At 46.5% G+C, this 23054-nt stretch overlaps 1 protein-coding gene across 2 annotated transcripts in view; it reads right to left on the bottom strand.

Annotated features, from left to right (window-relative positions):
• Window positions 1-23054, bottom strand: part of WDR7 (WD repeat domain 7) — a 121864-nt gene that overhangs the window by 31878 nt on the left and 66932 nt on the right. For both annotated transcript variants that reach the window (XM_086480375.1, XM_086480376.1), the window contains 4 exons: window positions 12584-12770; window positions 2177-2294; window positions 1239-1388; window positions 514-596 (listed from right to left, as the gene is read on the bottom strand). In XM_086480375.1, coding sequence (XP_086336501.1) covers window positions 514-596; window positions 1239-1388; window positions 2177-2294; window positions 12584-12770 — 538 coding nt within the window. The remainder of the gene's footprint in view (window positions 1-513; window positions 597-1238; window positions 1389-2176; window positions 2295-12583; window positions 12771-23054) is intronic.

Here is a 23054-nt window from a genome sequence, read left to right as displayed (position 1 = left end):
TCCTACTTGCTGTTTTACCGAGCTGCCTGTGTCACCACGGAGGGAGAGTCTCAAAGGCTGCCAACGCCACCTCCACCGCCGCGAATGCGGGGCAGCTCTTGGTGACCAGCCGCGCTCTCCACGCTTCGTGAGGTTTAATTTCCACTGAATCTCTCGTGCTCAGTGCGAGCATCCCCAAAATGTTTCTAAAACCAGGGGAGAGGGCAGCTTCCTACCACGAGGGCGAGGGTGCATCTCGCTGCCCAGAATAACAATTTTGGAGCACGACCTGCCCCTTGCAGGACGCCTGGGAGACAGCCGCGGGGCAGCGAAAGCAGGGCTCTGCTCCAGAAAGGCATTTAGTACTCCCTATTTCTTACCACCTCCGTTTACAGGCGAGCTAAAAACACTCTTCACATTTGCTGTTTTAAGGGGCAAGCATCATGTAAAAGATTGTTTCCCTCCTAAGTAAGAAATACAGACTGCTGGTGACCCCACAATTTACTTCACAGTATTCTTGGAGGAAGAGCTCACCTGCAGATGGCTGGAAAGCATTCCTGTAGACCCTTCTTCTTAACTAAAGATCCTTCGAGGCAATACATGATGATGTCCATAACCTTGGAAACAAAAGTTAAAAAAAATCATTTGACATACTGAATTTTATGTTTCATAATAAAAGTTCTAATAGGCAAACCCAGAGAATTTCTGTGCCCAACTGCATCTTTGATACACAATTTTAAAATACAGTTGGGATAAACCAAACAAGAACTGTCTTGCATATGATATACTGGCAACTGGAACCACTCAGAGTGCCCAAAACCAGTTGTAAACCAACAAACTACTGGTAAAACAAGCTATTGAAGCTCTGTAAGCAGCTCTGGTGCGGAAAAGGCCTCGGGCATTGGTATCAAAGTTACAAACCTGTAACCTCACCTGCTTCAGCAATATTTGTCGGCACCAACCAACGCAACAGATAAAAACACCTGTGTGAGCCCCCAGTGTGCCCGAGTACTGGTGTGATGAGCACACCCCTATCCCCAGCAAACTCTCTTCCTTGGGTTTTTTCCTCCAACAACACAATTCAATGCAATTTAAGCTTTTAAAGTTCGAAAAATGAGCTGGGTGGTATGAAACAAATCCTCTTACACGCAAAAAAGTTTATGGTCCACCCAGAAAGAAATTCTACGATTTGACTCGAGGCCAACACGTTATTCAGTGTCGCATCAACCCCACAGGCAGAGACGGCAGAACAGCCTTACCTCCACGAGAAGGTCCACAACGTCGGTAGGCATCTTCTCAATAAGTATCTCGATGACTCTCAAGATCTCTCCTTTAGCCCGAGCAAGCGTGGTGGTGTGAATATTCTGCTGAGACTGCGTGTTCGCTGCGAGGGCAGTGTGCCTGTGCACCTGCCAAAGAGCCGGGTTACAGGGGGAGACACGGACTCTCTAAATATTCTCCATCTGTGCTTACGGTTACAGGCGTGTGTGACATGAAGAAACCCTGTACTGTGCGGAATGCTCTGCTTTACTCTGAGAACCAGGGATTATTTCTCCCCCACCCGCCAGCAGAGCCACTAACGGTTATCCTTGACGTAGTTTTTAAACGAGGGCTCACCTGCTTTAAGTAATTCTGAATCTCATAAAACGAAAGGTCAAGGTAAGGAAATGACTGGGTCTTGATTACATTATTTCCACATACTTGTACATCTTTCTTCAGGCATGAGACGGCTGCTTACAGCTGGCTGTTTCTGGCTGGCCACTGACCCCCGCCCATCCCCCACGCTGTCTCTGGCTTCGCTCAGACGACCCTCACACAGACCGTGCCCAGCCTACACCGACCTCACAGCAGCGTCCCTTCCTCCTCACCCTCCAAACCCCACGGCTAAGCCTCCACTCCGGTTTAATTCACACTTAATGGGGTCGCGGCTGCATTGTCTAAAGCGAGCAGGATTTTACACACTGCTGCTGGCAGTTTATATCACCGGGATGCCACACACCCAGCCGGACACAACTCGTCGGACCCGGTTAAACGCCGCTCCTGTCACAAACTGTGGGTGATCTGGGTGTCTGCAGGAGCACAAACACTACGCTTGCTGTTTCCCGCTGTTGGGAGGAAGGGAGGGACTCTGGTTCTCCGGCTCTGTGCAAGGCCGGCAGGCAAAGCTGCTGCCGCCGAGCCGACGGGCGCCGCTCACCTCCTTGGCGATGGTGGTGATGAAGGCGGGTGGTCTGGCGGTGGCGATGAGGGAGAGAGCGTGCCGCGCCGAGCGGGCAGAGTCGGCGGCCGGGCTCAGGGGCAGCCCCATTGTGATGCTAAACGGGCACCAGACAAAGAGGGGAGAAAGAAAAGGAGCATTAGAAATATAGAGTGAAAAGATTAGAAACAGCTTATAATGTCAGTTCAAGGTCAACGGGAGCACTCAAACAGTTAGAATATAATGGACTTCCAACAATGAGCAGTGATTAGGAGTCAGGGTGTTCTATCATCAAATACAAAATCGAATAATTAACCATGAAGATTGAAAACAGTATGTGCATCTGTCCAAAGTGTTAAAAAGGCCTTGTTAACAAATTATCTGTATGTGCTGAATACATATCACCCAACTGAGGACAAGGCAAACACAGAATGCCTTCCCGAGAATTTATGGTTTATTCTTCTACAACATTTTAAACGCAGGCTGAAAAATACCCTGCTCACAGTAATTCTTCTTAATTCAGCTAAGCACTGGTTACAGGAGAGAAAAGCCAGAAGCTTCTTGAAGAACGAAACCCACCAAATCTGTTTGGTTTGATTTTCTTTGCCGCGTGACTCAGTCGCAGCAGCACGACGAGATGACAGGCAGCCCCAGACCTTATGCTTCCTAAGGACTGAAATCGGGCAAAAGCTCTTTAGAATTTCTAACGCTGAGGTTTTAACTGCAATTTTTCGAATAACAGTAAGGGAATAACTGGCATCTGAATTTTCCATACACAATGCTTTTATTTGCTACGACGAGATAAATGCAAGAAACAATTAAGGCAGCGAGCACCCAACAGCTACATTAAGCAAAACGTTTTAGTTTTGGTATTTGGTAATTGAGAGCACACGCACCTGACACACGGGCTGATTTTTGTCTGGAAGCTTCCTTTCGTAAAGCTGCCCTACTCAAACTATCCCTGTCGTGCAGGGCACAGCAGAGCCCAGTGCCGTCAGGCGGGTTGCTCGGTACCCGGCAGCTCTGCAGGCCCTTCCTGCGCCCCCACCCACGGGCCCACAGCACACGTACCTCTCCGGGCGAACGGCTCGGTGCCTTTCGTAAACCAAACCAAGACACAGAGACACATCTGCTCCGTGCCTAAAAGCAGGAGCGCAGAATTCAGCGGCACTGAAAGGCGCTCGGGCAGCGAGGGCTACGGATTAGAGGAGCAGTGTCTCGGGGCTGGTGTCGAAGCCCTGCAGGGACACAGGGCTCCTGGGAGAGGGGGTGTCAGCAAGGGAGAACGGCAGCAGAGAGAAACAGTGGGTTAGAGCCACGGGGAAATGAGGGGTGACCATGCTCTGATATGGAACCGGGCTTTTACAGAAGCAGGGGGAACACCTGGGAACCAGTGTGTGTTGGGATTAACCCAAAACATTCAGCCTATCCCACAAAGGGAACTTTCTCCGATGTGGCTATTGCAGCACGGAAGGAGCCACCACCAACCAGGCTGCCAGCTCTACAACACTTTAAAGTTTTCCTAGAATATACAGCCTGATCAATCCTGCTGCGAGGACGACCCTTCCACCAAGCAGTAGCCCTGGTTTGGTGGTTGTTTTTCTTTGCTTTGGTTTGTGGTGGGTTTTTTTGTTTGTTTGTTTGTTTTGTTTTTGTTTTTTAAAAAAAAAAAAGAAAAAGACAAACCAAAAGAAAGATAGTTTCTACTGCTCATTCCTGGCATCAGTTCACCATTCGAGGATGTGGCCATTCTCCATGGATTTTGCTAATGAAAAGCTGTGTTTGAGAATGCACTGGAAGCCCTCCTCAGCTACACTTTCTCTTCACTTTTTACTTAGAAAAAAGAAAAGCATTAACCTTTAAGCAACTTACACAGGTTTACCCCTTTTCAGTGGCAATGAATCCCTTTTCTGCACACGACCACGAGCAGCAGTCGCTGTCTCCGAGGCTCAGAGCGGGAGCGGCTCCTCCCTCACTGCACAGGCTGCTGCTCCCGAACCCGTGGAAGGGAACGGCGCTGGCTGGCCACCCCGGAGGCACCGAGGTTTAAAGCCATTCCGACACCGCCACCGGTTGTATTACAAGTATACGCTCGTGCTAACTGTTAATAAAAGCGAAGCTTTTCAGTAAAGCATCCGTGCCATTCGAGTGCACGTTAACACACACGATAGTTTTATTACATGAAGAAAGATAATGTCTGCAGCCTTCTCTGCTATCAATGCGATTTCAGACGGCTTAATGCTTCGACAGATGTACCTGAGATAAAAACGCCTTCAACAAAATGAGTACTAGTCCAGCGAAATAATCTTATCTAGGATCTGCAGTTTCAGAAGAATACCTTGCATTGGCAAATGCAGGGGCTGTCCCAGTGGGGCAAGTCACGGCTCATGACAACGCACAGCGCGGTGAGGACGGAGCGCCAGCTCTGCGCCGACAGCCACCACAGCCAGACCCCTCTCCTCCTGCAGCCTTCGCCCATCCGCCGCTGCCAGAGGATTACTGCGTTCGGGCGACACGGCTGATGGTACTCGAAGGGCCGAATGGGAACGCGCTGCTCCACATCCCCAGCCTGCCCGCACCACTTCAGGTGCTGCTGGGCAGAGCCAAAGGGCCAGAAGATCTCTCTGTTCCTCCTGCCCCACTGGGCTGGTTGGCTTAGCCCTTGCTTACACCTTAGAAGATCCTCCAGACGGCCAGAAAGCTGCCAGCAACCTTTGTGGCAAGCAAGCCACAGAAAATAGAAGCAGCGTCGTGGAGAACAGTACAATCGTTCCACCCTTCTGTCCCTTTAGCACCTCTGTGGGCTTCCAAAGTGGTACAACCTGCTTTATCAGGGTCAACAAAGTTCACTCTGCTCTGAAAACTAAGAGTTGGAGACAACCTGCTCTGAAAATACACGAGGGAGAGGAGAAACCGAAACAACCCCAAAGATGTGGAAATCACGACACACGTGTCTTACGCTCCAGGTGCACCAACCCCCCCCAACAATACAGCACCAGCGTTTCCGTCGTGCCACGCCACAAAGCCCATGTGAAGTCCAAACCCGCAGTACCCAAAATCGCAAGCAAAAGCATCAGTTCCCTTGTTCAGAAATATTTGGATCAATCTGTCTATTCACTGCGTGACATTAACGTTTGAGAGCTTCTCTTCTTTTGGGCTAAACCAGAAAAATCATTTATCTTCAACAGAAGTTATTCTGATGTGTCCTATCTCAGACTTCACAATGACATTATTTGGAAGGGAGACAGGAGGAAATCTGTATTTTCAGAGCCAGGATGGAGAGCACAAAAGGCAGGTTTTTTCCTCCCAAGACTTCCACAAGAGACCACATGGGCAAAGAGAAAATAAGTGTGACATGGCACTTCCTCAGATGCACTGAAAATCTCCCCTCGGGCTCTAATCAAAGAGGCTCCTCCTCCTCTGTGCTCTTCGGCTGAATTTTTTTGGTAAAGAGCAACAGAAGATTACAAACCCAACCAGCTTATGGCAAAGTCTATGGTTTTGTTGAAGATTTAGGCAGCGTGGGGTAACCGAACAGTTCCATTACTTACTTTATTTGTTCTAGTTTTTGAGAGAGAGGGAGGTGTCTATAGAGGAAAACAAATTCTCTTTGAGTGTCTTCAAAAATAATTCTATATGCAATATCCGATTTAATATCGAGAAAGCTTACAAACTGAATACTTTGCACAAAGAGCTTCAGGGTGGTTAAAGCATTCTCTGCCAAATTAACCATTTTTCCAGAGTAACAACAAGATGAGGTATGGATCAATCACCGTTTTACAGACCTGAATTCCCATAAATACAAACCAAAATTCATTATGATTTTCTTCCCCATCCCTCACCACCATTGTATGCATTAAAACTGCTGAATTTGAAAACCAATAAAGTCTCTGCAACAGCAAAGATGTCCTCATCGGCCTTTTACTTGTAAAACCATATTTGAATGTAACTTAAAAAAATCCTGTACGGATGTTACAGACAAAAGTGACGAACCAGGACGAAGGAGGTATCAAAGTCAGGCTTTCAGAGGGGCTCATTATCTCCCGAAAGCAATCAAGCCCCCAGCGCCTCGCTACTTTTTTCTCCAAAAGCCTTCCTGTTTCTGCCAGCAGTATTTCTCCTTACAGAGTGCTTGGTAAAGCGTGCATTTTCCTGAAAAGCAACAGGCTTTTTGTTAATTCATTAGCATGGCTCAGCAGTGGTAGTATGTGGGCAGAGATTAACCCCCTCCTGGGGCTGGGCCAGCTGCTCCGCACGGCCTCGGTCGGAGGAAAGCCCTGCGCGACGGGGCAGGCACACCGCGCCAAACCCAGAACAAAACCAAAGCAGATGCAAAACTAACGTACAGAGGGAAACGCCGGCTTTCACACCCAGACTTCTGTTCTTGTATTGATGAGTTGTAGGGCTCCTGTACGCCCAACAAGAGCCGCAGCATGTGCTGTCCCTCGTGGCTGGCCTCATCCTGCCCCCCGACTTCCCACCGCGCTGGAAACGGACGTCTGAGGAACCCCTTCTGTAGGCCTTACAGACAAAATGGATGCAGCTTGCCCTGTGACGCATGCCTTTAACACCAGGGACAATATTCTGCCTGCAAAGAGCAGTAAAAAACCTTGGATTTATTCCTGTACTTACTTGTGAGTTTGATTTATGCCTTTTGGCTTATTTCTAGGCTGGTTCTCAGTGGCCAGTATCCTGCATCACCAGGGAATGATGTTGTTTTCCCAAATCCATCACCAACTTCCCCCACGCCAGTTAGCTGAACACCTGGAGTTTTTTGGGAACCAATACGCTATTTGAACAATGTTTGCAACGAAATACAGACTTTTTAAACAGAGATCTTGTTTACATGTTTAGCATAAGTTATCGCAACTTCAGAGTAATGTTTATGTACTTCATTATCTGAAAAAAAAATAAACAAGGAAGATGCATTTCAAAAGCTGATTCTTAAAACAAGCAGACAAGAACAAGCGACCTGGGAAGAGCTGTAGGTCATACCTAGGAAAAGGCAGACAGAAAAGGCTTCGATGCCGATGAACAGCAAATGTGGCAATCCAATCTCTACACTTCTTGACTTCCATAAAGCCACACCAGGTAAAAACTTTGCGGGACTAAGAATGTGACATTCCAACATAAAAGGTAATGACTGTGATTAATCCCTCTTTTTCTAACTAGACCCAAAGAAGGAAGCCGAGCGCTGACCCATCCGGTCGCACAGAGACCCAAGGGGCAGCTCACAGAGGACGTGACTCCACAGGGTCTGCTGAAAGGTGTAGACGAGGCCACCTCACCTTCCAGGGCAAGCCGCTATTCGGCAAAAGGGGCACTCAGCCCCTGTTCTCTCCCTGGCTGGAGACTTCACTTCGGTGCTCTGAGGTCAGTGGAAGGGCAGAAAGGGAAGACGGGTATATCCCACCTCATTTCACAGAAACCTCTACACCAATACACCTCAAAACCACTCTTGTGTATACGGGCAGCCTCGAAGTGACGGCTGAACAAAGGAACCAAACTCCCCCCGCGGCATAAAGCCGGCGAGTGGGGTGGTGCTCGTGCTCCTCCTCCTCCTCCTCTTCCTCGGCCTCCACAAGAGGCTGTGGGTGCCGACGGACCACTGCCCTTCGTGTGACACAGCTGCAGCCCACCTAGCTGAGCTCCAGCCTCCTGGAATCCAAGGTCTAAGCCAGAGCCGACACAGACACAAATCCCTGCGGTTTCCAGGTTCAAATAATTTCTGTAGCGGCAGCGCGCGGCAGCTTGCCACATCATCTTGGGACCGAGTACCCAGCTTGCATTTTCCCTTTAAAACCCTCAATGTCAGCAATTGTTTAGGCTATGTTCTAAAAATGTTCCATCGTGCTTGAAAACTAGGGATGTCCCTACCATGTATCCTACAGCTCCACAGCTAGAATCCGTAAGAATATGAAAGTATAGTAAAGTTTTCCACTAAACACATTCAAAACTAAAGAGATTTAGCCTAATTATTTTAGTACACACACGCAGATATAAAAACATACGGATCAATTAGAATACAATTTGCTAATTTTGGTGTATTATATCATAATCTATATCAAACATTAGCTTGTAATTCAAAGAGCAAAAATAATGGACAGCAATGATCCCTACCGTCATCCATGCCAAGAAATCAAAGCCTAATAAACGCTAGAAAAATACTCTTAATCCTCACAACTGAGGAGTTTCATTCGGCCTGGCAGGCTAGCACAGTATAACCTTTGGGGACTGGGATGAACTGGGAGAGTGGAGGAGTTACAAATACCAGAGTTTCGGATAACAGCTCATGTTTATTTAATTCAGAAGGGAAAAAAGAAAAACACTGCTATATTTTTTGGTCAATAAATGTGAAGGGATTTTTTTTTTTTTTTTTTTAAGAGAATCTTGACATAAAAGCTCTTTCACAAAATGTTCTTAACATCAGGGAGAGAAGCCAGGCAGCTGCGCGCTGTTATTGTGTGCACGGTAAATCAGGCACAAAAAGGGGCAGCTCAGCAGGGCACCGGGAGGGTAAGATGCACACTTAACCCCCTGCACACGCTGCTGCTCTGTTTCTTTCCATCTTCGTCTGTCGGCAGTCGGTACTGTATCTGTCATGAATGTAACAGGCCATTTTCAATCTAAATCTTGTTATGGATTAATAAGCAAACACTTTCTCGCTTATTATGCAATTTATCATGATGAAAATTGCATTGGGCTCCTCAAGGCTACATGCTGATACGTTCATTTATTCAGTGCTCTGCGGACAGAGAGCCATACTAATCTTGATGACAGCTAAGGATGTAATCGCGAGATGGAAATGACTCGCTGAAGCACCGTGCTCGCTCGGCTTCTGTAAGTCTACACTTACTACAACAGCGCTCCGGAGGTTCTCCGGGAAGGTGGAACACCCCGGTTTCTTCTGCCACACCCCAACAGACAACTGAAGTGCAGACAAACAACAGTACTAATCCAGTTTGCACGTATTTCTCCGTTAACACCCTCCTCAACACCTGGCAATCATTCACTCTTTAAACCTAAGGAAATTAAAACTGCTGTATAAAACAGGTAACGTCTGTCTGCCTTCATGTAATGTAAGAGAAAGTCAGGAACCTCACCGCCTCCACGGACACGCGTGGTATTGAGAGAACCCTGCGTGCAGCGTTTCAAACGTGCGTGTTCATTAACAAACATTTGTAAACGCGTTTGTAAAATTCATTCGTATCAGAGCAGTTTTCAGAATGGTAAGATTTGAAACCAAGTTCTATGGTTAAATGCTACGGACACGTAAAAGTGCTCACGGCATTAAATGTTATTGCTACAAGCAATAGAAACTCTCGCCTAAAACAGAAAAGTAACAAAAAATATTAATACATAGCCTGCATTTATATATATATTATATAACCTGACTGATTTCTAATTAGAAGGGAATTCTACAGTTTCATACAGTGAGACATAAAAGAACAGTGTTTACTGTGGTTTAGAAACAATAGCCTTCAAATAACACTGAAAACTGGCTATTTGTTTAAGGACTTTTTTTTTGAATACCGAAAGCGGTATTATTGGTGCAGGGCTGTAAACAAGAACACCCGCACGCTAAGCAAAGCTCTCCTTTGGCGGAGCACACCGTTTTACACGCAGCTGGATACTCGCCCGACCACCGGAGCCCACTGCAGGTTTAAAACAGTTTTAAAGCACCACAGACGTTTCCTTCTCCTTTAACGTAAAACCTTCCTCTCCCGCACGTGCCAGGATACACCCAGAAAGCTCCACAGGCATCGGCAGTGCCATCGAGCGAAATATTGCCTGCTGAACAATGGACCTCTGCATTTCACGAAAAGAAATATAGTAAAATTAATACCTAAATAATCAACCGTGATGGCTTCGGCAATTTCAGACACTAGCTAGCTATTTTTTTTCCCCTCCAAGCAAAAACCTTGCAAAGAAAACGTCACAGACCACTCAGCCGTCTTCCTTTAGGAGTGAAGCTGTTCCCCCCTTAACGAACGGCTTATCAGCTCCCCAGCCGTTTACAGATGAACGCTTAAGGAACACCACTAATTCAAACAGTATGCAGAAAGCGCTACAGAAACTCAAAATTAAGCAGGAAATACGTGAAAAAGCCCTAGGGGATATTCCCACAGTGCCGGGGATGCCAGACCCGGGAAGCACTGCAACTGCTCGCGGCGCAGAGCAGGAAAGCTCTACCGACATCAACGGCACCACGGTGAGCCGCGCCGGCTGCAGGGTTTGTTTCTCTTCTGCAAGGAAACACACGCCACGGGCACGGACCCGACAGGCAGGGCGCAGCCTGCGCGCTGAAGACACGAACCTGCTCAACAGAAGCCTGCTGAGGTTTTATTAGAAAAAACACCAACGCTTTCTGTATTTTATGTGATGAAAATTGTAAATATTTTTAGTAACAGTTGTTTTCCAAGGGGACGTCTGCAGAACTTTAATACTACGGTATTAATTCATACCAACAACCAAATAAATATGAAATTTGTATTTGCTCAAGGCAATCCTCCACCTAGCGCAGGAGCTACATGTTTTGTACGTCCTGACTGGGGACTAATTTGTTCCTCTGCAAGAACCATGTACCTACAAATAAGAATTTTGTCTCAGCGGCACTAATGTATATTCACTTCTGTTTTTCAAGGTTTTCCATTAAAAGCAGGAAGCTTGAAATAGCTTTCAAAGCCAATTACATAAAGTATAGTATCATTGTTTTATTTTGTATAAACAGCCTACTAGTGCTGCTTCTTATAGGGACTTTATATTTTTTCTTTAATTACACACAGAAATCAGAGCCTCTCCTTTTGCATGTTTAAGTCGTTTCCTTTTTTTAATGAAAACTAAATGCAGAAAAAATTGTTCAGATAGAGATTTAGAATAAATTTCAGATGAGATGATCTATTTTACAACAAACAATAATAAAAATAAGCACTACATTGCAAAACCCTTTTCCTGTGCAAATAGTCCTGTTGTCATTAATCAGATTAACGGTGTGAGTAAAGACTATTCACGTGAGAATATGGGCCCCAGTTGAAATTTATATCACATTGAGGCCTCAGATCATAAAAATAATGGATATTCAACAAAAATGCTACCCATGTCCTGCAAAGTTGCACACATTAAATAAATCCCACACATTAAATAAATTAAATTAATGCTGGTGTTCAAGAATTCCATTATCTTAATATAAAACGCATTAAAAAAAGGCAAGACGCTACCTGTTATTACACAAGTCATCTCCATGACTTCACTTACACATTTAGCTACAATTATTTGATTTAGCTCTGATTATTTGATGGCGTGATTGCCGGTACCTGGCACTATCCACTGTAACGACTTGTGTCCTTACCTGCGTACACAGGCATACGTAACTGCATACAAAACCACGAGCTGTACAATTACAGTGGTTTTTAAGAAACGGAACAAACAGGCACTTGGGAGTTCCACGCACAAAAAAATTAATACAGGAACAGCATCACATTTTTGCTGTGCATTCTGTGTCAAAGCATCAGGCTTCCTCGTGAAATTTCCCCCCGCCCCAATTACAAACACCTACCTGAAATCAGGTTTTATTTCAAGGAGGTTAGAACAGAGGTACAAGACAGCGTACCATATAAATCCTGATCTAGGCCACTTTAACAAGTTGTTCTCTGACCCCAGGGACAGGCTGTGGTCTATTGAGTTTATGATTTCTTAGCAATCCTTAAATCTACAAGTTACCTTGCTGCTGTTAATAGCAACGCTGTTGATAAAATAACCACCTTTTCCAAAATGTACTTTCCAAAACAATTCACATCCTGATGGAATTGTTTTGGAAACAATTTGGAAACAAAAAACAAGGGAAAAAAAAATCCACGTTTTCAGACACACCGGCGGCAAATACAGTCTGTAAACACTATTTTTATGGTTAAGAAAGGGTAAAAAAATACTGTGTTAAAGACAGACAGACGTATTTTAGATATAAAAAAAATGTTTAACTCATTTTTCTCACGATTACTAGCAGTATGACCAGACGATCAACGCTGTGTAGCCCCAGGCAACACCCACCAAGTGTTGGGTCCCTCCCAGCTCAGCCGGGGTGACCCGCGGTGCCCAGAGAAGCCGGCGCCGCAGCGCCACTGCCCACACGGGACCGGATCTCCCCTGCCGTGGCCAAACCCCCTCCTCTCCGAGACCGCCCACCGGAGCCGCCGGGCCCGCAAACCGGGCCAGGCTGAAGGAGCCTTGAGGCTGTCAGTCAGCGGGGGCTGGCTCAAAGGCAGACCTCGAAACAAGGCGTTAGTCCTGGTCCCACCTCCTCGCCACGGACCGCGGCCGCCGGCACCCGAACCAGCTGCTGCAAACCCCGACCCGCAGCTCAGCGACGACGCCAGGAAAGGCTTGGGAGGCAATAAACGAGGCACCTACTTGGCGAGCTGCTTCTCGGCGTCGGCGCAGAGCTCCAGCAGGCCCATGAGCACGGCGGAGACGTCCATGTAGGGCTCCCAGACGGTGAAGCCGCGGCCGATGAGGTCGATGGCGGTTCTGCGGATGGTGCTGTGCGCGGGCAGCTTGGGGCTGGGCGGCTGCAGCAGCAGGAACGTCAGCGCCTTGCCTGCCGGGCAGAGCGGGAGAGAAGGGGGCAGTGAGGAGAGGTGTCTGCCTTCTTTCCAAATACCGGCTGCTCAGAAACACGCCGCGTGGAAACCTGCTCCTACGTCACCAGGTTAAGGCTCTGTCGCACCAAGGAAGCGCAGAGCTTTTTTCCAGTTTGTTACTGGAACGCACCGGACTACACAGCACAGTGATCCGAATCAAACAGGCCCATGACAATATTGCCATTGGGGAGTCTTAAACATAGCGTTTTCACTACAAAAGAAATAGTACTAAATGTATTTTTGGAAAAAATCTAAGCTGTCTACATGCCTAAATATTTCTGCCCGAAAATTGTGCAAAAAAAGAATTAAATCAAAACAGAAGTGGTAAATCAAAACGGAAACGACAAAAAAAATCCTCCCTTCCACAGACACTTGCTAAGAAAACCCTGAAAATCTGCAGCAATATTAACATCAGTAATAAAGTTTTCAGAAAAAAAACGTACATAATTTTGAAAGGATGCCTAAGAAAAGCAAGCTTAAAAGATTAAACGTTGGAAAATATCAGTGAAAATAAACCAGGTTGAGATCACACACTTTTTCATCAGTACCTTGGCTACAGCTTGAAGCAGTTCATAAGGAAGTGCTTAACTGAGTGAGAAACAGCAAAAATAAGTCACCGAAGTCACAAACCTTCACCCAAACAACCGTTTCCAAACGTGCCACGCACCTGCCCGTGCGGGGCTCAGCCGAGGTGGCACAACCAGCTCTGTTCTTTAATTAACGCCCCGTGGTTTGCTCTGAGCCACCTGCCCGACGCCGAGCGCTGGCGGACGGCAGCAGCTCTGAGGCCAGGGCAGAACGCGCCCAGCGTCGGCGCAGGCTCTGGACCCCGAGACGGAAGAGCTGCGCTCGCTTTTTGATCTGTAACTCTGTGGTTTTAAAGAATAACCACAGCAGAGTTTCAGCAGGAGCCGCTGGACACGTCTCCACCTCTGAAGGACTCTGTTTGGTGGTTAAGGTCAGTTAGAGATGTAAACCCAAACACTACTCTCTCACAGGTGAAGGAACTGAATTTTGGGTCGTTTCTGTTACATTCGAGCGTCCTGGCCATCCAGACGCTTACGCCAAAGACAGACCCTGCCATCAGCACTGTCCCCTCAGGCCACCTCCTGAAAACAAACAAAGCTGGCAATGATCCCCCCCTTACTGAAAGCAGCAGCACCTAGAAAGACCAGAGAGTTGACTTTCCCAAACCGGAGAGCGGGATACTCAAACCGCTCTCGTGACGGCTGCGGGCGACCACGGGCAGCAGAGGAAGCCGGCTGGCACCGGGGGCTCTGCCGCGCCGGCCACCCGCCCGCACCATCGCCTCCGCTCCCGAGGGCTGCGCGCCCACCTCACGCATTTTGCTACGACCACCTCACAGCACTGGTGTCCATCCTCATTATCTCCCTGGCCGTCCTCCCCACAAACGCCGTTCTTCCTCTTCGTGAGAGAAACAGAGCTTGAGGGGTAGGTGGGAGAGAGGGAAATTACGTCCCCAACAACTTCAACCTTCATACCCGAATTCTGACCCAGGTTCTGCAAATTGAGGAAATGTGAATAATAATTTCATTTAATAGACTATTTTTTTACACAAAAACAGTTACCTGTACGTAAACGTGTACCAGGGCTAAACCAAGCAACGCTTCCAGACACAGATAACTTACTATCTCTACATAATTGTTACCTCTTAGTAATATTCATTTAGCTTGCTATTGCGATAAAGACAACCTATTGATTTTAACAGTTTTTTCTTCAGTTTTCAGAACTGTCCTCTATGAGTCGCTCGGTTTGTTTATTAAATAAACTGCCTGTCATTTTAAGCATTCAGAAAAACCAATAACAGACACGCATTTCTAGTCCATTCACGCTAATGCCTTAGATGTATGTGTGCAACAAAAGAACTGGAAGTCTCTTGTTGAAGTGCCAGGCAGGCCAAGAAGCTCTAGTTCGTGTGAATTTTATGTCTCAAATGTAAGAACGTTCTTAAAAAGCGTCACTACTCAAACCTTACTACAAGGAAATACGCCTGCCTTTTTCACAGGAATCCTCCCAGCATCGCTCCTGCCGACACCTGCCTTGCGTAACCTGAGCTAAGGAAAAAGACGAACTAAACAAAAGTCGTTCTGCTGCCCGTTTCTCAGCCTGGACATCTTTGTTTAAGCTTTGACTTGGCTTAAATGAACGAATTAATATTGACAAAAACATCAACTAAGCTAATGAGTTGTTAGTTAAGGCAATAAACATGTCACATTAGAGTCAGCGCAGTAAAGAGGTAATTAGCCCTGGAAAAGCTCTGCTGATTGGGGCTGCGGAGACCCTTTGCTCTTAACCTTTGAGTCCATTACGCGGAGCAGGACCGGGAGCAGCCTCGCCGCATCCCCGGGACCTGCAGCCTCACCCGTGCTGCCCAGGGCAGGTCCCTGCTCACGCCCGGCGCTCAGGCGGCACCTTTTAGTGCACCCGCACACCTGCACCGCCACCACAGGGGCAGCAGAGTGCCCATTTCGAGGCGTTTGGGCGGACATTCGGGGGGCCAACACGGTGGTGTGACAGGAGAGACCCTGCCAAACCACAACAGCCTTGTGACGGCACTTCAGCGTGCTCCTGCTGCTGCTGCTGTCAGCAGGGCTTGTCCACCCAGCGCGTGCTGAAACCACTGTAAGCAGCAGGTATTGTCTTTCTTGCTGGAAATCTAGATGACATCATATTCTAAATGAAGAATAAAAAATCTGCCCTAGTAAACACTAAGTTTTGATGATTTTCATACACCTGTTATGAAAAGTCATTAATAAACAAACCAACAAAAGCTCCTTTCATTAAAAATTAGGGTGCGACTTAACTCGGTGCAATTAATTCCAGCAGCAACTTGGCAGAAATGGAGCTCAGGGAACGACATTCCTACATAAATTTGCATTAAAATATTTTGTTCCAAATGTCTCCTTCTGCGTTGGCACACGCATGCCACAAGTGTATGGAAATGAAAGAGCCACACAGGAGGTAACCCAGAGTGCAGAGGGCAGCAGTTTTGTCCCCGGACAGAGCTGACCACCTCGTCAGTTATCAGAAGTACCAAAACCAGACTGGATTCTTCTCAACCAGCAGAGAAGGATGAAATTTTGAACCCAAGCATTGCAGTGGTTTCAAAATGTAGGACAGAGAGAGCAAATCTGCCAGTCCTCCGCACCTGCCTCTGTATATCCTCACAGGGAACACCCCATGCGACAGCACACGGCCACCCACACAAAAAGGTAAGTCCAGCAAATGGTGACGTAGTTCAAAATCCGCCTTTTTCATGTGTTCACTTGAACACCAAAATAAAGGTTTGAGCCTTTGCTCCCTGTGTCATTTTTATTAATGAAAGTGTGACATGAACACTAAAGCCTATCAGTTATTTTCAATGCATACGCCCCTTGGATTTCTAAAATGTCTTTCCTTGCTGAATCTCAAGAGCTTTGACCATATTACATCAGTCAGCATTGTTATCCCCATTTTGCCGATAGATTAAAAAAAATTAAATAATTTGCACAGGAAAATCAATAGCACAGGCATGAACGAGACACTGATAACTCTGATATCCCATTCTCATAACTTGCCACAAGATCAAGTTCCAACTAAATAAAAATGATGGACTCCAAGCATACGATTTAACTTGCTTTGCATCTTCTTCTGATTTCACGTTAAAAAAAAAAAAAAAAAATTGAACAAACACAGCTCTAGTTTTTTTCAGTCTCCCCTCCCTCCCCATGTCCAGGGGCAGTGTTTTTCTACAAGAAGTTAAACCAAATTCTGACCCCTTCTGGATAATTTTTTCCCAATTTGACATATACCTGTGCAAAGTGCCCACAGGAAGACAGAAATATAAATTTGGACAGCTGGGTTAAAAATCCGTATCCCGTAATTCCTTCCTACTTCTAGTGCAGTGAATTTTTACCACGTATCTTCTCTCATCTTTCAGACAGGTATAAAATCAGAGGATATTTTTACGCCTCAATTAAAAATTAACTCGTCACGTTATTGAAGAATTTTTTCTAAAGATGTAATGATTTTTTTTTTTTAATCACTTTCAACGCCTAATTTACTAATTTTTAGAGAATTCATTTTCAGCATGTTTTTTGGCCTTTTATGTAATCCTGACATGTTTTTTCAACTGAAGTCATGCTAGGAGAGACTCCCTTTTTGCTGACGACCTCTTCGAGTCATTTAAGTATCATTCTCACAACAGGTATGATGCCTGCCACTTCTGGGGTGAATTTATGCGAATACGCAGGGTCTTTATTTCTTCTGAAAAGTACGGGCTTGGCGTTGACTAAGCAGCTAAGGAGTTACTGTGCTGACAGTAACAAGACTGGGTTTATTCAAAGTAAAAACCAATTTAGAATTAAACTTGAGTTGCTCGTGCACAAAAGGAGAAAAGCGGAGAGGCAGAAGAGGAGGAATCCCCAACTCCAACAGGCCAGCAAAGTCCTGCAGGACCCCCCGACAGGCGCAGCGGTGCTGGGGCAGCCGTGCCGTCCCCGCGCCGCGTCCCCAGCCGAGGGGACGCCTGGGGAGCAGAGGCAGAGGCGAGGCAGAGACGTGGCCTCGGGATGCCCGCCCCGCCGGGCCGCTATTTTGTGCTGCAGAGCAGACAACAGGGCTGCCGGGCTGCTCTGCGCGAGGGCCTCGGGCCGCGGCGCCGGTTCATCCGCTGGGCAACAAATTCCAAATTAATTCGCCGAGTTCCCGCCGCAGGAAGGTTCTGCGGGGCGGCGCGGGCTGCCCTGCCTGCCGGCCGAGAACAACCGCAGGCTCGCTGTGCCATGCTGCGCCGTGCCGGCGATCGATGGCTGCCAGCCACTCCTCCCGGCCCTGCGAAGCCACGAGGCCATTGCCACTCGCGGGGCTCGGCACGCAGCCCCTCTAGTTTGGGCTTCGCTCTTCTGAGGGCTGAGGGACAGCCCCTCCTATCACAAATACTCAAGAAGTAAGACAGTTTTGAAAAATATCCGGGGAAAGGTAATCCCTGCTTATTTTGTCAGCAAATTTAAATTGTTACTTCAGGCTCCCAAGCAGCTGAAAAAAGAGCAAAAGTTGGGATTAGCAAAAACGTACATTTAAAACGACATTTCTGTCTTGCCGTAAGTCCTTGTTTTTGCACTTACACTGAAAAGGTGAATGTTTGTAAAAGTGCAAACACCAAAAGATGGGTAACTGGAGCACAGCAGAGGGGACGATGCGGCACACACCGGCAGGACACCAGCCGGTCCCAGCTGGGGAAGCAAAGCTTGGCCTGAAATTTCTAACAACCTCTCCAGGTTTCGAAAATTAAATGTTTCCCAATCAAATGTGTTTCTGCAGCACATATACCATTCGGTGGTTTATTCGACAGTTAAGATTTCATTTTTTCAACAATAACAGAAAAAATAGGGGGGTTTAGCCTCATATCTGATCAGAAAGAAAGTGTCCTCATCCACTTTGAAGACACAAAAAACTCAGAAATGTTAGTTAATCTGAAGGGGAACATTTCCCCCACTTTAAATATCTATTTAAATTCTGGAAATTTCACAGAGGTTTAACAGGTCAGAACAACCACTCCTGGACTCAGGAAATCCCCAGCAGTTCTATTAAACAGCGGAACATTTATTGCTTTTTACATTAAGTGAACAGGCAGCAAAGAATATTCGTTATTCACGAGAGGGGGCCAGATGAACGCTGCCCCTAAGCTGTTTGAAAATTCTGTAAGACTTTGCATAGTTTGCTAGGAAGGGAGACAAAGCAAAAAGAAGAAAATGTTTGTAATAGCTGGTTTCCTAGTCTTTTCTGGCTAACACTGGCCTAGTTAAACTGACCTAACAATGCCATTTTTCTTCCTCTCCAAATCTGCAGTGAGGGAATCAAATGTGAAAGCAAGATCAATTCTTTTCCAAGACACTAAATGAGTTTTAGATCAGACTTGTTTCAATTTATGGAGAGAACCCAACTATGCTGGCTTGAATGCATTCTTCCTCTGACTACGAAATTATATTACAGTGCTACAGAAAGAGTAAACTATCATTATTTTAATCCAAAATTTGTTTATAATCTAGCAGGAAGGAGAAAGCCAATATGACTCGGGTCATAACTGTGCATTAAACTTTGTATTTTCATTCCTGTTAATTGCGTAATTCCATTAAACCACGCTATCTATTTTAATCTAAATTATATAATGTTTTCTAAATAAAGCTATTTCCATAAAAATGATCATCATTTCATAGGAAGCAGCTGTTTTCTCCATCACAGTGCTGACCAAATTATACGTTAATCTCAGAAGTTTTCTCCTGTTACACATAATTGTAATGAATTTTCTTAAGCAGTTTGGACAACTCGTGACCTACACGACAGCGGAAGACACACAATATCAACGAAATAAGTCAACACAAAAACTCGCAGGAGTCAGGGGTCACAACTTAACCCCCCCGTAGCACCAGTGTGCGATACATAAACATCTCCACACCAACGATGAGGTGTATTTTGTTCTCTACTGCTGCAAAGCCACGTGAGCAATCCAAAAATCTCCGGGCAGTCCTGCTATTTTACGTCGCTCCTTTCTCCCCAGGCTCGGACACCCCAAAGGTGCCTTGTCCCCTCCATGTCGGCAGGAACACATGTTGCAGCTGATGTCATCGCCATTGCGCTCTTTACAGGGCAGCCCTGTAATTGATTCAACCAGATTTATCTTTAGAGAAAAGAGAATGTGGGTGACCAGGCATTACTGGAGCAAAGGGTTATGTTTGCGTGTACTTGAGCAATTACGAAGATGAAATCAAAGCTCTCCAAAGGCCAGGACGAAGGGTAAACCCAGCTCCTTTTCTTTTTAACTATTGCTACACATTTTGAACTACAACCCATCCAAGCCATAGCTTGAAACAAAGACTCTGGCAATAACATCTCTTATGCTAAACTGGTAACTACAGCAACAGGAAGATGAACACGCAAGCAGCGATTAGGTTTCCAACACAGAGGTCTCCCAACCAGCTTACTACGGTGTCAGCCCCGCGCCGGCCCTGGTGGATCGCCTCGCCGGCAGCAGCTGGCTGCGCTGGACAGTCTGAAATGGCGTTCCTAGACCAGGCGCCATCGTCGTCTTTACGCTGCGGCCGACACAAGGACTAGATGAAGGACTGGCCGAAGGAGCTGGGTCCCTTCTCCCTGAAGAAGGGCAGGCTCAGGGGCACCTCATCACAGTGCTCCAGACCTTACAGGGCAGCTACAAAGGGGATGGAGGGTCTCTCTTCACAAGGAGACACATGGAGAAGACAAGGGGCAACGGGTACAAGCTGCACTGTGAAAGGTTATGTAAGAAGAGTTTTGGGTTTTGAGGGTTTTTTCATTTGTTTGGTTGGGTTTTTTTCTACAATGAGAAAGTAATTCACTGGAACAACCTCCTCAGGGACATGGCGGAGTCCCCACTGCTGGAGGTTTTCAAGATGGGGTTGGACGGGGTGCTAGGTAATGTCACCTCAGCGCCCTTTCCCACGCAAGGCTGGACCTGATGATCTTTCAAGGTCTCTTTGGACCCCAGCTGTTCCGTGATTCTGTCATTTTTACTGCTGTTCTCCCCGGCTACTTATTCCGACCAGCTGCAGACCATCATCTCAGAGACAATCCCCGACGTGATACTCGAGTCATGCACATTTGAGTCGATTACGTGCTCCTATGCTATGACATTTCACGAAGATGAATGCAAATGGTTATAACACATAAAAGTACAGAAATTCAAAGTTAACAAGCAATGTACATATGTAAATAAGTTGGTCTTTTGTTGTGTTTTTGTTGTTTACATTGTAAGTGCTAAGTGCAGGCAGCTGCACAATGACACAACTCTGTTGCCCATACGGGAAGACGACATGCACGATGAAAAGTTGGAAAATAACACTGATACCGTGCAGGTAAAATGAAACGCCTCAGAATTCAGGGTCACGCATATGCACTCACATACGTGTGAAGACAGGACGTGCCATTTTGGATGAGATGGGAGACTGCTCACCCGCTCTCGTCACCGCGAGCCACTGATCTAGCGGCTATTACGGAAGTTCCTGCTGCAGACAAGTAGATAGGGGAACTGCCCCGAAACCCCCAGGCTCCCACTCCCTGGACAGAGAAGTACGGGGGGAGCCCCGGCAGCACCCCAAAGTGACTGTGCTGCTAACGACCGCATGGCTCTGGCAGCGGGAGCAGAGCCTGAATCCGAGCCCTCCTGCCTGGCGGCTGTTGACCGGCAGCCGGTACTGCTCTGAAGAACAGGGGCAACACAGACAGCTTGATTTTCACACGTTTCTTACTCGGCAAATCCCATCTTCTTCTCGAGGAATGCAAAAGCTCCCAGCAAAGACTTTGTTCGAAAAAAGGTCAAGAGGAACTCTAAAATAGTTAAGAGAAATAACTTCCAATACTTATAACCCTAAGCATTCATCAACCCATCCATTGTAAGTCCGAATTCCTGCTAGTTGCCTCAAAAGCAGTATTATGTCAATTATTTTTGTATATTTTCTCCCACATTTCTCCTTCCTACAATGAGTAAGCCTAATGTCTCACAGGTGTTTTCCTGGGTTTGTGGTTATTCTTATCACACATATCTGTAAGGTGGTAAAACCCTGATTCCTCTCCTATTCTTTTAAGGTAATGACGCTTGGCTTGGCATCTGCGACCCTAAGGGAGGAATAAGGTTAATTTGGATGATGAATTAAATTAGTTTCTGTGTTTCTCTTCATCTCACTCACTACAAAGGCAAGCACAGGCTGATTTATTGACTTGTCACAGCTTATGAAGCAGCAGTTCATAAAAAAGTTATTCTGAAGTGTTCTTTTCAAACATGCAAACTATTGATTGACAACGTTCGGGCACTATTTTCTTCGACACAGACACTAAACAGCAAAAAGCCCATATAGCTTTGGTGTTCCCATTTGACATACGAAGGATAAATACTTTAAGTTGGTAACCCTGCACGTAGCTAGCGGAATGGAATTCTCAAACACACTATCGTTTGCTGGTTGTTTAAGCCCCCTGTAACATTTAAATACAACGCACCTGCCATGTCAAACACTAACTGGAAATGCAACATTCATTTCAGAGCAGGTTTCAGTCGTATAAAACAGCAAAATAAACCTACAGTTTTTCGAGAATTTTTTCGGGGGGAGAACTCCTCTTTTCCCTTCAGCACAGCCATCCCAGCTAGCACACGCGTGACCAACATGGAACGAGAATCTAGACTTTGCGCACGATCTGTCTTACTAAAGACTGTTATTGCTTGTTGTGCCGTCAGTGGCACCCGGCGCATTTCATCAGCCTCCCGACCAGCTGGCTGTTTGTGCAGAATGGAAATTGTAATCAGATTCCAATAGAGAGGACATTTCACCACCCACATCAGGAAGGAAAGAATGAATCTCAGATAATACGCCCGATCACAGCGCTCTGCGGCCAGAAAACATCTATCACAATTACGAACCACAGCTGCAAAATGTAAAGGTTACCCAGCACAGCAAGCAGGTAAGCATCCCTGCTTGCAGTCCTCCCCGTTACCTGTCCCTGGAGCTGAGGCTATACCTCCCTTCACATATGCACAGCACTGGCAGCATCAGTTCTGTTTCTCTTGCAACAAACTTCTTTATAAAAAAATAAGCAAGATAGCTGTACAAACTAAAGAACAAACACGTATTTTTCTGAATTTCCCACCTAAATGCAAAAATTGGTATTACAGAAACTGCTTTTAAACATTCAGATACTCCCAGGCAAGGACTGTTGATAAAGACAGCCCCTTTGGGAGATGAGCCCAGCCGACAGAGCGGGTACCAGCTGCTGCTGCCTCGGCGTGGCACACCGAGCAACCCTGGCAGATCTGCTCAGCGCTGAGAAATCCTTGCTGCTGGACTGCGACCTTTACAGAAACGCTCTTTTTAAGGGGTGCAAGCCCACATACACTCGCAAACACGTGGAAATAAAACACATTCAAATTAATCATGGTACATCCTGCTGGGCCGGTGTTACATTTACCGGGGCAGGTATTCTGCTCCTGAACGACGGCCGCTTCCTGTACACGCATTTCCCTCAGGACATTAAAACAGACGGCCGTAAGCCCGAAGTCATAAGAGCTTAAATCAGGAATTATACACTTCCCAAACGCGGTGAGGTTTTCAGCCATGTTACACTCCCGCGTATCTCATGCTGGCACGAGGAGCAATGAAGTGAAGAGCAATGGCACCGCCGTGGGACTGGACCTAACCCCAAAGGGCTGACCCCTC

The sequence above is a fragment of the Leptosomus discolor genome, chromosome Z (assembly GCF_034619465.1).
Source record: "Leptosomus discolor isolate bLepDis1 chromosome Z, bLepDis1.hap2, whole genome shotgun sequence".
Lineage (NCBI taxonomy): Eukaryota > Metazoa > Chordata > Aves > Leptosomiformes > Leptosomidae > Leptosomus > Leptosomus discolor.
Note: the sequence above shows the minus strand (reverse complement) of the source record. Positions and strands in the feature narration are given on the sequence as shown.